Consider the following 14,851-nt stretch of genomic DNA (forward strand, 5'->3'; position numbering starts at 1 on the left):
CTCTCTCTCTCTCTCTTTCTTTCTCTTCTTCCTTTCTTTCCTTTCTTTCTTTTTTATATATTATCTATTATTCTTTCTGATGGCTAGAACAAGACTTCTGGCATCCAAACAAAGAGCTGAAATCTTTGGCCTTAAAAAGTGGTTAAACGGGATGACTCATACTTTTAATACTGAGCAGTTCCCACGCTTAGTATCTTTAAGAGATTCAGTGACAGATCAGTCTTCTCTGTGAATCAAGGAAGAGCTGAGTAGTGATACAGTAGCTGTAGATTTTTGTGTTGTCTGAGGTTCAACTCAGCCGTGCTTTCCTTGATTTTTTGGGATAGTAAGGTGACAGTACTATCATCCTATCAATCTGAAATCTCTGAGCTGCCAAAAGGTGTTAATAGCTGCTTATAATAGAGGCATTTCATTTCATATGTTTGACACAGAGTATGGGTTAGGGTGACCTCCAAACAGCCCACTTTTCATCCCAAGGAGGTCCAAGAGATCCTATTGCTTTTTGAATTGCAAAAAGCAGCAATTCATGATGATGTGCCATATTTCAGTTGTTCACTCTCTGTTTACTGGCTGTTTCTTCCAGATCTGTCTGAGAAGCTTGTCAAGAGGTCAGCTACAGTCATGTTTTGTGGCTAACACAGTAGCTTTTCCTCAGGGACTAGGGTGGGGTCGGTTTTGGCAGAGTGTGCAGGCCATAGCTGTCAACCCATAGCTAAACTGGAAATTGAGGAACAAAACTGTTCTAGAAGATCTCTAATGGTTTGTAAGTGGAAACCATAAAAAACGCTGAGTGACTAGAATCTGCGCCCTCCTGCTATTTTTTTTTTTTTTTTTGCTTTGGTGAGTTTGGGATGTTAATTTTAACTTCTTCTAAAATGTCATAGTAATTGCCTTCAGTCCATTGAATGTTATGTTAAATCTTATCTGTGTTGTGTCCCTAGAAGAAAACTTTGAGTGATGATTTTCCAGACTTTTGCTGTCACCTCCTGTAAGAAAAAATAATATTTTACTTCTCTCATTCTCTGAAAAGGAGCACATCATATAAACTTTTAGAGAATAGAAGGATAAGAGTACATGCTTGTTGGTCAAACATTTTGAAAATATTTCATTTTCTCAGGGACCCTGACTGCTGCTGAAGACCTTCTTCTTCTTAGCTATCTTGTCTATTTAAAATTTCAAAGTAATTTGGCTTACCAAGAAGACTCTGGTACCTATTTAAGCCAAGAAGTTGACACCTGGGGAGTTCACTGGGGAGCCACATTGTTTAAAGTGGGTTATTTCTGAATGAGTGAGTGAGGATGAAAGTGTCTATACCTTGTGTTCATGGTCTGGAGTTCACAGTGGTCCTGTCAGCAAGATCAGTAGAGTGTAAAGAGCACATGATGAATCTCTTATTACATCTCTTTCCTTCTCTTCTTTGCCTTCTACTTAGGTCTCCATAAAAACAACCACAGTTTAGTATCTCTGCCACTTTCTTAGGGGCATTATGAGTTTGCTGGTTTCTTCCTAGAGAGCCCAAATCCCAGAGCCATTGCTGTTCCTGCCCTTAGTTTGTTTTCTTTGGGAATATTATGTGTGGTTCCTCTTCTGTTCTGTTGCATACCTTCTATTTTTATACTTTCTTGATACTTTAAAAAATTCACTTAGTTTTAAAAATACTTTATTTTTATAACATATTTTTGCTTTAATACAAAAAGGATAATCTAAAAATAACTTGCTATTTTCTCATTTCAGTTATGAAAGCATGTAATCTCAGTTTTTTTGCTTTATGTGTTTTTAAGCTATTGTTTTATTTCTTTTTTTAACCTAGGATGGTGATCGAGACATTTTTATTGATGGGGTCGTTGCTCGTAATAGAGCCTTAAATGGGGATCTGGTGGTCGTGAAACTGCTTCCCGAGGAGCAGTGGAAGGTGAGTTAAATTTTCCCTTTCTAATTTTAGATTTCTTAAGGTCTTTCACATTCCATGGTGCACCAACAAGGCTTCGTAAACTGGAAGAGTCACAGACTCCTCAGGTGCTGTGGTAAGATTGGGTGTAATCTTGGAAGCATGCTACTGAATACTTGGGACTTAGAAGCATCTGCTGGGCAGATTCTAATCATCTGAGTTGTTCTCCTTGCTTCCTCTCTAGTGATCCATCTTCCCTGTCACATGCTTTGCATTGGTTTTTGGTATTTTTTTGAATAAATACTGAGGGCCCATTCAAACTCGAAATGTATTATTTTCCTACATCCTATACAGGGAGAACTAGAAAGACAAAGCCATGGAGACAGTGGCAGTCCTCATGCATTTCTGCTGCCTCCAGTGGAAAACACAGGCAATACATATGGAGCTCTGTTGGCCCAGTTTAGTGATTGGGTGCCTTGGCAGATAAAAACAGTCTGTCTGTATTTTTATAAATCAGGGATTCAGTGGCAGAAGAAAATGTTTTGAAGTGAAAATATTTTGGGTTTCAGTCTCCATCTATGTCTGTCAATTGAAAAGGAAGATGTGGTTTTAGTTTTGACGGTTGTTTTAAATAAAAGTAAGGATCAGACATTGGAATGATTTGTGGTGACAATATCTTTGAATCGTCTTGTAGAATTGGAGACTTGTATATCTCATTCTGAATTTGTCTTCATATCATTTGTTTTATTTGGCTAAATTCATTGGTACTCAAGAATTTCGTGTCTTCTTCAATAAAAGGTGTTACAGTGTAGTGAATAAAAGCATGGGCTTTTAGGCTAGGCTACTTAGATTTGAATCTTATCTCTGCCATTCATCTCTATAACCTTGAGAGAATTGTACAACCTTTCTGCTTCAAATGTCTCATCTGTAAAATTGGAATAATCATGGTATGTACTTTATGGGTTTGTCATGAGAATTAAATGAGAATGCATGTAAAAATTTTAGAATAGTGCCTAAAAAATCTTAGACTAGCAGGAGCTCAAGAAATGTTCTTACTGCATGTTCTTCACATGTACCCCCAAACTTAAAATGCAATAAAAGAAAAAAAAAAAAAAAGAAATGTTCTTACTAGCTTTTCCAGAAAAGATGTGATGTGAGGAGTACCATTTTATCTCAGAGTTTTGTTGAGGCATAAAGTAAATTCTTTTTAATCTGATACGGCTGAAGTAATTGAGTTATAGCTATGTGCCAGGTACTCATATGGTGTAGTTCTTTTTTTTTTTTTTTTTTTTTTTTTTTTTTTTTTTTTTTTTTTTTTTTTTTTAAATTTGTTTGTATGGTGTAGTTCTTGCCCTCATGGAGCTTTTAGTTTAATGGGGAGTGTGGACAGGAAAAGACAGATACTGATCACACTTATACAAATTTAAGTATAATTTTAATTGGTGCTGTGAAGTGCAGGATTTCTTTTTTCTTTTTCTTTTCCTTTTTTTTTTAAATTATACTTTAAGTTCTGGAATACATGTGCAGAACAAGAAGGTTTGTAACATAGGTATACATATGCCATGGTGGTTTACTGTACCCATCAACCTTTCGTCTACATTAGGTATTTCTCCTAATGCTATCCCTCCCAAATGGGTGATGTTCCCCTCCCTGTGCTCATATGTTCTCATTGTTCAACTCCCACTTATGAGTGAGAACGTGTGGTGGTTAGTTTTCTGGTCCTGTGTTAGTTTGCTGAGAATGATGGTTTCTAGCTTCATTCATGTCCCTGAAAAGGACATGAACTCATCCTTTTTTTTTGATGGTTGTATAATATTCCAGTATATATGTGCCACATTTTCTTTATCCAGTCTATCATTGATGGGCATTTAGTTAGTTCCAAATCTTTGCTATTGTGAATAGTGCCACAATAAACATACATGTGCATATGTCATTATAGTAGAATGATTTATAATCCTTTGGGTATATATCCAGTAATGGGATTGCTGGGTCACATGTTATTTCTAGTTCTAGATCCTTGAGGAATCACCACACTGTCATCCACAATGGTTGAGCTAATTTACTGTCCTACCAACAGTTCAAAAATGTTCCTATTTCTCCATATCCTCTCCAGCATCTATTGTTTCCTGACTTTTTAATGATCACTATTCTAACTGGTATGAGATGGTATCTCATTGTGGTTTTGATTTGCATTTCTCTAATGACCAGTGATGATGAGCTTTTTTTCATGTTTATTGGCCACATAAATGTCTTCTTTTGAAAAGTGTCTGATCATATCCTTTGCTGGGTTGTTATTTTCTTATAAATTTGTCTAAGTTCCTTGTAGATTCTGGATATTAGCCCTTTGTCAGATGGATAGCTTGCAAAAATTTTCTCCCATTCTGTAGGTTGCCTGTTCACTCTGATGGTATTTTCTTTTGCTATGCAGAAGTTCTTTAGTTTAATTAGATCCCATTTGTCAATTTGGATTTTGTTGCAATTGTTTTGGTTATTTTAGTCATGAACTCTTTGCCCATCCCTGTGTCCTGAATGGTATTGCCTAGGTTTTCTTCTAGGGGTTTTATGGTTTTAGGTCTTATGTTTAAATCTTTAATCCATCTTGAGTTAATTTTTGTATAAGGTATAAGGAAGGAATCCAGTTTCAGTTTTCTGCATACGACAAGACAGTTTTCCCAACACCATTTATTAAATAGCAAATTCTTTCCCACTGCTTGTTTTTGTCAGGTTTGTCAAAGATCAGATGGTTGTAGATATGTGGTGTTATTTCTGAGCTCTCTGTTCTGTTCCATTGGTCTATATATCTGTTTTGGTAACAGTACCCTGCTGTTTTTGTTACTGTAGCTTTTTAGTATAGTTTCAAGTTTCATATAGTTTCAGGTAGCATGATGCCTCTAGCTTTTTTCTTTTGCTTAGGATTGTCTTGGCTATATGGGCCCTTTTTTTGTTCCATATGAAATTTAAAGTCATTCTTTCTAATTCTGGGAAGAAAGTCAATGGTAGCTTGATGGGGATAGCATTGAATCTGTAAATTAGTTTGGGCAATATCGTTATTTTCATGATATTGATTCTTCCTATACGTTATCATGGAATGTTTTTCCATTTGTTTGTGTCCTCTCTTATTTCCCTGAGCAGTGGTTTGTAGTTCTCCTTGAAGAGGTCCTTCAACATCCCCTGTAAGTTGTATTCCTAGGTATTTTATTCTGTTTATAGTAATTGCGAATGGGAGTTTGCTCATGATTTGGCTCTCTATTATTGGTGTATAGGAATGCTTGTGATTTTTGCACATCGATTTTGTATCCTGAGACTTTGTGAAGTTCCTTATCAGCTTAACGAGTTTTTGGGCTGAGACAATGGAGTTTTCTAAATATACAATCATGTCATCTGCAAACAGAGATAATTTGACGTCCTCTTTTACTATATGAATACACATTATTTCTTTCTCTTGTCTGATTGCCCCAGCCAGAACTTCCAATACTATGTTGAATAGGAATGATGAGAGAGGACATCCTTGTCCTGTGCTGATTTTCCAGCGGAATACTTCCAGCCTTTGCCCATTCAGTATGATATTGGCTGTTGGTTTGTCAAAAATAGCTCTTATTATTTTGAGGTATGTTCCATCAATACCTAGTTTATTGAGGGTTTTTAGCGTGAAGGGGTGTTGAATTTTATTGAAGGCCTTTTCTGCATCTATTGAGATAATTATGTGGTTTTTGTCATTGGTTCTGTTTATGTGATGGATTATGTTTATTGATTTGTGTATGTTGAACCAGACTTGCATCCCAGGGATGAAGCTGACTTGATTGTGGTGGATAAGCATTTTGATGTGCTGCCAGATTCGGTTGGCCAGTATTTTATTGAGGAATTTCACATCAATGTTCATCAGGGATATTGGCCTGAAATTTTCTTTTTTTTTGTTGTGTCTCTGCCAGGTTTTGGTATCAGGATGATGCTTGCCTCATAAAATGAGTTAGGGAGGAGTCCCCTTTTTTTTTATTGTTTGGAATAGTTTCAGAAGGAATGGTACCAGCTCCTCTTTGTACCTCTGGTAGAATTTGGTCGTGAATCTCTCTGGTCCTTGGCTTTTTTTGGTTGGTAGGCTATTAATTACTGCCTTAATTTCAGAACTTGTTATTGGTCTATTTAGGGATTTGACTTCTTGCTGGTTTAGTCTTAGGAGGGTGTATGTGTCTAGAAATTTATCCATTTCTTCTAGATTTTCTAGTTTGTTTGCATAGAGGTGTTTATTGTATTCTCTGATGATAGTTTGTATTTCTATGGAATCAATGGTGATCTCCCCTTTATCATTTTTTTTATTGTGTCTATTTGATTCTTCTTGCTTTTCTTCTTTATTAGTCTGGCTAGTGTTCTGTTTTGTTAATCTTTTCAAAAAACCAGCTCCTTGATCCATTGATTTTTTTGAAGAATTTTTCGTGTCTATCTCCTTCAGTTCTGCTCTGATCTTAGTTATTTCTTGTCTTCTGATAGCATTTGAATTTGTTTGCTCTTGCTTCTCTAGTTCTTTTAATTGTGATGTTAGGGTGTTGATTTTAGATCTTTCTTGCTTTCTCCTGTGGGTATTTAGTCCTGTAAATTTCCCCCAATCACTGCTTTAGCTATGTCTCAGAGATTCTGGTATATGAAGTCTATGTTCTCATTGGTTTCAAAGAAGTTACTTATTTCTGCCTTAATTTTGTTATTTACCCAGTAGTCATTCAGGAGCAGGTTGTTCAGTTTCCATGTAGTTGTGTAGTTTGAGTGAGTTTCTTAATCCTAAGTTCTAATTTGGTTGCACTGTGGTCTGAGAGACTGTTATGATTTTTATCTTTTGCATTTGCTGAGGAGTGTTTTACTTCCAATTATATGGTCAGTTTTACAGTAAGTGCTACATGGAGCTGAGAAGAATGTATATTCTATTGATTTGGGCTGGAGAGTTCTGTAGATGTCTATTAGGTCCTCTTGGTCCAGAGCTGAATTCAAGTCCTGAATATCTTTGTTAAAGTTCTGTCTCATTGATCTGTCTAATATTGACAGTGGGGAGTTAAAATCTCCCACTATTATTGTGTAGGAGTCTAAGTTTCTTTGTAAGTCTCTAAGAACTTGCTTTATGAATCTGGGTGCTCCTGTATTGGGTGCATATATATTTAGGATAGTTAGCTCTTCTCATTGCATTGATCCCTTTACCATTATGTAATGTCCTTTGTCTTTTTTGATCTTTGTTGGTTTAAAGTCTGTCTTATCAGACTTAAAAAAAAAAACCCTGCTTTTTTTTTTCTTTCCATTTGCTTGGTAAATATTCCTCCATCCCTTTATTTTGAGCCTATGAGTGTCTCTGCATGTGAGATGGGTCTCCTGAATACAGCACACTGATGATTCATGACTCTTTATCCAGTTTGCCAGTCTGTGCCTTTTACTTGGGGCATTTAGCCTGCTAATATTTAAGGTTAATATTTTATGTGTGAATTTGATCCTGTCATCATGATGCTAGCTGGTTATTTTGCCCAGTAGTTGATACAGCTTCTTCATAGTGTCAATGGTCTTTATATTTTGGTTTGTTTTTGCAGTGGCTGGTACCAGTTTTCCCTTTCCATATTTAGTGCTTCCTTTAGAAGCTCTTGTAAGGCAGGCCTGGTGGTGACAAAATCCCTCAGCATTTGCTTGTCTGTAAAGGATTTTATTTCTCCTTCACTTATGAAGCTTAGTTTGGCTGGATATGAAATTCTGGGTTGAAAATTCTTTTCTTTAAGAATGTTGAATATTGGTCCCTACTCTCTTCTGGCTTGTAGGGTTTCTGCAGAGAGATCTGCTATTAGTCTGATGGGCTTCCCTTTGTGGGTAACCCAGCCTTTCTCTCTGGCTGCCCTTAACATTTTTTCCTTCATTTCAACCTTGGGGAATCTGATGATTATGTGTCTTGGGGTTGCTCTTCTTGAGGAGTATCTTTGTAGTGTTCTCTGTATTTCCTGAATTTGAATGTTGGCCTTTCTTGTTAGGTTGGGGAAGTTCTCCTGGATAATTTCCTGAAGCATGTTTTCCAACTTGATTCCATTCTCCTTGTCACTTTCAGTTACACTAATGAAATGTAGATTTGATCTCTTCACATAGTTCCATTTTTCTTGGAGGCTTTGTTTGTTCCTTTTCATTTGTTTTTCTCTAATCTTGTCTTATGCTTTATTTCATTAAGTTGATCTTCAATCTCTGATATCCTTTCTTCTGCTTGATTGATTTGGCTATTGATACTTGTGTATGCTTCACAAAGTTCTTGTGCTATGTTTTTCAGCTCCATCAGGTCATTTATGTTCTTTTCTAAACCGATTATTCTAGTTAGCAGTTCCTCTAACCTTTTATCAAGTTTGTTAGCTTCCTTGCGTTGGGTTAGAATATGCTCCTTTAGCTTGGAGGAGTTTGTTATTACCCACCTTCTGAAGCCTACTTCTGTCAATTCATCAAACTCATTCCCTGTCCAGTTTTGTTCCCTTGCTGGTGAGGAGTTGTGATCCTTTGGAGGAGAAGAGGCATTCTGGTTTTTTGGAATTTTCAGTCTTTTTGTACTGGCTTTTCCTTATCTTCATGGATTTATTTACCTTTGGTTTTTGCTGTTGGTGACTTTTGGTTGAAGTTTTTACCTGGTGGTCTTTTTTTTGTTGATGTTGATGCTTTCTGTTTGTTAGTTTTCGTTCTAACAGTCAGGCCCCTCTTCTGCAGGTCTGCTGGAGTTTGCTGCAGGTCCACTCCAGACCCTGTTGCCTGGGTATCACCAGCGGAGGCTGCAGAACAGCAAAGATTGCTGCCTGCACCTTCCTCTGAAAGCTTCGTCCCAGAGGGGCCCCCACCAGATGCCAACCAGAACTCTCCTGTATGAGGTGTCTGTCGAACCCTGCTGGGAGGTGTCTCCCTGTTAGAAGGCACAGGGGTCAGGGACCCACTTGAGTAGGCAGTCTGTCCCTTAGCAGAGCTTGAGTGCTGTGCTGGGAGCCAGCAGGCAGGAATGTTTAAGTCTGCTGAAGCCACCCCTTCCCCAGGTGGTCTGTCTCAGGGAAATGGAAGTTTTATCTATAAGCCCCTGACTAGGGCTGCTGCCTTTCTTTCAGAGATTCCGCGCCCAGAGAAGAGGAATCTAAAGAGGCAGTCTGTCTATAGTGGCTTTGCCCGGTCCGAACTTCCTGGCAACTTTGTTTACACTGTGAGGGGAAAACGGCCTACTCAAGCCTCAGTAATGGTGGACGCCCCACCCCCACCAAGGTCAAGCACCCCAGGTCGACTTCAGACTACTGTGGTGGCAGTGACAGTTTCAAGCCAGTGGATCTTAGCTTGCTGGACTCTGTGGGGGTGGGATCCGCTGAGCTAGACATGACTCCCTAGCTTCAGCCTCCTTTCCAGAGGAGTGAACGGTTTTGTCTCACTGGTGTTCCAGGCGCCACTGGGGTATGAAAAATAACTCCTGCAGCTAGCTTGGTGTCTGCCCATATAGCTGTCCAGTTTTGTGCCTGAAACCCAGGGCCCTGGTGGCTTAGGCACCCAAGGGAATCTCCTGGTCTACCGCATGCGAAGACCATGGGAAAAGCATAGTATCTGGGCTGGAATGCACTGTTCCTCACTATACAGTCCCTCATGGCTTCCTTTGGCTAGGGGAGAGAGTTCCCTGACCCCTTGTGCTTCCTGGGTGAGGCAATACCACCCCCCCAGCTTCAGCTTGCCCTCTGTGGGCTGCACCCACTGTCTAACCAGTCTTAATAAGGTGAGCCGGGTACCTCAGTTGGAAATGCAGAAATCACCCACCTTCTGCGTTGGCCTTGCTGGGAGCTGCAGACCAGAGCTGTTGCTATTCAGCCGTCTTGCCTGGGAATCGTCTTTTTTCTTTTTTTAATTACAGTGAACTTTCCTAGTTCAGATCCACTTCCCAGCTCCATTCCTAGTTGCTGCCAGTTGTGGATATAGTGTCCTAGGATTCCTTGAAAGCATAGCCAAGGGCTGGCTCTAGGTTCTAGGAATGTAGGTTGATTTAGGTCACTTCCCGTTTTCTTAAATCTAGGATAGTGTTGACCAGGTCCAAGAAGACAAGAGAAGTGTATTAGGGCCAGGTCAAACCAAAGGAAGCATTCCTAGAGGTCATTTGAAGGAATAAAGAGGCAGCATTGTAATGAAGAGGAGCCAAAGAAAGAACAGAAAGTTGGTGGCATCCTTTGACCTAAGACATGAGAATGGTAGAATAGGGAGAAGCAGAAGAGTGGTTAGCAAGCTGGGTGGGTCTAGAGCAGACCGGAGCAGAAATAGATCCTGAGTGGTTGAGCGGTAGGCATGGAAAGTGTACAGGAGAGCACCAGTGGAGGTCTACAGAAGTGGATGAGGTTGCTTAAAAGAACAAGGCCAAATTACCTGGTATCCTTTCTGCCCTTGGACCTAGGCAAGAGATGGCAAAAATAAACAAACATGAATAAGTAAATCTGTTGCCTTGTTTTTCTTGTTTCTCACCCCCTTTATGTAACAAGACAGTCAGCACAGCCTTTCAAACTGTGCTGTTAGAAGTGCTCTTGCTTCAGGCAAGAAGTCTAAGAAGATGGGATGGGTTGCTGATCAAAGCTTGGGGAAGGTTGAGGGTTAAAGTTTTTTTTGTTGTCTGGAAGGACAGTTTTGGGACTTGAGCATTCTTGTTTCTGCCTTGGTGCCTTTGTTTCTTGGACAAAAATCTGTACCTCTTTTAAAACTCAATGCAATGAAGTTGTGTTTTTCCCTAGAGGCCTAATTTTATGAATTTCTAGGTCATAAAATTAGCTTAGTGCTACCTATTTTTACAAACTCTTATCTGTTTAGCTCCTACAGAGGGGCTGCTGGCTGCCTCCGAAGCTTTCAGAAGATTTGAAATGTAGAGGGTAGCCCCAGGTTCCTTATTATTTTGTTTCTGTGGAGCTCCTGAGTGTCTTCACAGTGGTTGCCTGACAATTGCCTTTTGTATTAAAGTCAGCCCTATTAGGCAGGTCTCTCAGTCCTCATTAGTTAGAATATTTCACAGCTTCTCATGCAGAAGTGGGGGAGTTCTGTTGGCCTTAATCCACCTGTGATAGTTGTTGGTGACAGGGTCAAAGTAGAGAGAAGAGGATATTTGGACTGTCATCAAGAATCTGTGACGTCTAGAATATAAACATCTCCAAGCATACTGGCCAATTGTCTTACAGGTTTGTTAGTACAAAAGCATATTGTTATCAAAGGAATCTGTAGTCACTGGCGTGAGCAAATGTGGATTAATTGGATTATTCATCTTTGCTTCTTTCTGCTTGCTGTGCTCACCCCTCTTTGGTATGTAAACTACAGGGCTTTTGGGGTTTTAGAAAAAACAACAGTTCTTTTCGTTATAGTAGTAAATAGTCAATTTATTTCACAGCATGATTTTTGGCAAATAGATAGCTGTATGAGTATCAAGCTGTGAAGCAATAATGAAAAATAATTTGCTCTTGTATAACTCTTTGAAATTCGGATTTTTCCACATTTTTAGTATTCCCTTATACTTCTGATTATAGATATCTTATGAGGGATAGTTGAGGGCAAATGATAGTTTCTTCCTTTGTCAATTGGGAAATTAAGGTACTATGAGATTAAGTGACTGGTTTGAGGACTGAGAGTTTTTGGCAGAACCAGGGAGAGAATCCAGATCTCTTGACTTTCAGCTTAATGTTCTTTTCCTCAGATTTTCAAAGGAAGCATTGATCTCCAAATGATTAGGAAGCATTGATCCTGACAGTTCTGCTTGGAGCAGTACAAGGTACCCAGTGGCTTCTCATCTTCCATTCATCCTGCCCTGTGCTAGATCCTGGAGATACAAACTAGAATAGGTCACAGGCTTTGCCCTTAAGGAGTACATAGGCTGGTTGGGAAGGGAATAGAAACAATTATGGTAGGGTTTGCAGGATGGAAACAGAAATACCACATTGTTATGGGAGAAATAAACTCTGAGAGAATTGGGGGAAGATTTCATAGAGGTTATATTAGAGCTAAGGTTTAAAGGATGGGAATAGAGAGAGAGGATTTGTTTTATTTCAAGATGAGAATGATTTGGCAAGAGAGAATTGTGAAAAAATTTCAGGTTTCAGGGAGGCATGATATGGATCAAGGCTTTTTCTTCCTGCTACACTATTGGCTGAGTATGGCAGCCCCTCTACTCTCCCAGACACTGGAAGAAGCAGGGGACTCCTAATCTTCTCAAGACCCTAAGGGAGACCAAAAGGAGGACCATGGCACCCTTTTCTAGAGACTCTTGGAACATTACTGTCTGATCGGTATACTCTTGTTTGCCATTTACTTGATCTTTGTCCTGCTTGAATATAGAATATATTTTTTTCCAGAGAATCTTGGAACATTGCTCTCTGCTCAGTATACTCTTGTTTGCCATTTACTTGACCTTTGTCCTGCTAGAATATAAACCATTTTCTTTCCTTTTTTGTCATCAAGTTCACCTCCTGTAACCATAGCCCATACTCATCTTTCATCTTTTGGTTAACCGTAATGAGTTTATTCTATTATTTTCCTTCTCTTGATACCCCAATACAGCAAATTACAAATATGCACATATAAACCCTGTGGGTGCTAATAATGACTGCTAACTTGCTGGTGCTTACTGTGTACCAGGTACTGTATTTAGTGCCTTGTACTATTCTTTTGTATACTGTTGTCTCTATCCCAGTTTTGTGAATGAGAAAACTGAGGCTTAGCTTAAGCATCTTATTTAGAGAATATATAACTAAGGAGTAACAAGTGGGATTCAGATTTACATCTCTTGGCTTCATGATCACATTGTTATTTGTTATTCCAGAGGTATCAGGGAAGAGTTACTTGATCTGTAGACAGATATTGTCAGGTGTCATAAAAATTAGCATACATTTAGAAAATAACAATATATGCTTTAGTGTTAGTTAATAGGTAATATATTAAGTTGCCATCACAGATAAAGAAGATGACTCTATCAATTGACATAACCAAAAGCCTAGTGTTAGTCTCAGAAAATAAACAATTCAGAAAATATTAATTAGAATTCTAGTGGTTGTATATTAGGACTGGAGAGGTATGATAGCACATTATGGAGACAGGTGTCAGGAATGAGGGAAAATCTTAACAGGTAACTGTCCTGACAGTGGAACTGACCCAGCAATAAAAGTCAAATCAGAATTGCAGCTTGATCGTCAAGGTAAAGAGTCAAAGAGGTTACAGACCCAGATGCCATTCCTGACTCATGGGTAGCAGATCCCAAATTTATAGTGGCACAGGTATTCAAAAGGCAGGTAGGCAGTTGTCATACAGGAGGAAGTGGGTTTTACTGGGGCTTTGGGACAGGGTGCTAAGTTCAGACATGTGGAACTATCTTGTTATAAGCAGAGTGGTGGAAGCAGCCACTAGGCCAGGAGTCAAGGGGAGCAAGAACCAAAGCAGAGGACCAGCCTTGAGAGCCAGAATTCTGGGACTTTTTGGGTTGTACCAAAGGAGCCTTGGGATCCCAAAATTCAGCTCTGGTATCTTGGATTTGGAAGGGGGGTTAAAAACCAAACGCTTCCGGCCGGGCGTAGTGGCTCAGGCCTGTAATCCAAGCACTCTGGAGGCCAAGGCAGGTGGATCACCTGAGGTCCAGAGTTCAAGACCAGCCTGACCAATATGGTGAAACCCCGTCTTTTAAAAAAAAAAAAAAACCAAACCCTTCCATAGGAAGAGACAAAACTGTTACAGTGTTGCCCACAATATTGCCTTGTTTGATTGGGGCCTAGAGATGAGCAGCTTGGTTGATGCATCCATAGTGATTGGCTCAGAGAAAATAAGTAAAAGAAGCTGACAAGAGCATATTAAAATTAGACTCAATCAGTCAAAACAATGTGGTACAGAACCTAACTAGCAGAAGAGATGGATTTCAAGTAAAACTTTTACTCATTGGAACTTCCTTAAAAATAGAGCAAGACAGGCTGGAATCTACTTGATACATTGATACCTATTGGAAACCTGTAATTCTAGGGATTCATTTATTCTCCCACATGTATTTGTGTAGCACCTGCAGTGTACTGAGAGGATAAAGTGGGAATAAATCAGTCAAGTACTTTGTTAGCAAGTCTAAATTTCTCTCAAGACAGGATTGTTTTACTTAACTTACAGCATAGCAAAGTCTATACATGATTTAAGGAGGTTGGAGAAGCAGTTACAGTTGTTCTATATTTTCTGACATGTCTATTGTACAGTTATTAAGACAACTTATTTTTTTCTGCAGAGAAAATTCTTCACAAGTTTCCTTATTCCCTTCAGGAAGGGAATAATAGATGCATAAGTGAGTGTTTCGGAAGAGATTGGCACAGAAAGAAATAAGTTGAGTTTGGAAGAATAAAGGAAGTGCTGATAGGAGTGACTACTCTTGTTCTAAATTAAACAAACCCAGAAATCAAAGTGTACATTTAATCCCTAGTTTTCAATGGTTGTTTCAAACCTTCTTATGGTCACATGAAATTGGTCTAGTACAGTAAATCATTTCCTTTGACAACTAATTTTTCCTTCAAGTGATTGTTTTAAAGTTTTGTGTTCCAAGTTCTTTAAATATGCACCCATCATACTAGATTATATTTAATCCAATCTCTTATATAACTACTATCATTTTGGATTGTTCTCAATTCCAGTGGAATTAGAATTTCTTAGAACTGCTTGGTTTCTTGGCCTGCATGGCAGGCCTAAAAAAGACTTGGAAGGTATTTAATGATGGGAGGGCAAGATCTTTGGAGCCTCCATCAAGAGTAGTATGGTAGGTAAGGTATGTCCACTAACATGATCAGATTTTCCCAAGATTGTTATATACACAGCCTATTTTTAACAGTCATCTTTTCTTCCTCATTGCTGCCAGCTCTGGATCAAATACTTCAGGCTCTTGCCTGCTTTAAACATGCCTTCAGATCTCTGTAATTCAAGTTGAAATGTGTGAAATAAGGAATGTATTGTTTAAGGATAGAG

General features: G+C 38.9%; 1 protein-coding gene across 1 annotated transcript in view; it reads left to right on the forward strand.

Annotated features, from left to right (window-relative positions):
- Nucleotides 1-14,851, forward strand: part of DIS3L2 (DIS3 like 3'-5' exoribonuclease 2) — a 386,191-nt gene that overhangs the window by 68,170 nt on the left and 303,170 nt on the right. Inside the window, exon 5 of the mRNA XM_017516523.2 lies at nucleotides 1,811-1,912. Within this exon, the coding sequence (XP_017372012.2) occupies nucleotides 1,811-1,912 (102 nt within the window). The remainder of the gene's footprint in view (nucleotides 1-1,810; nucleotides 1,913-14,851) is intronic.

The sequence above is a fragment of the Cebus imitator genome, unplaced genomic scaffold (assembly GCF_001604975.1).
Source record: "Cebus imitator isolate Cc_AM_T3 unplaced genomic scaffold, Cebus_imitator-1.0 Scaffold592, whole genome shotgun sequence".
Lineage (NCBI taxonomy): Eukaryota > Metazoa > Chordata > Mammalia > Primates > Cebidae > Cebus > Cebus imitator.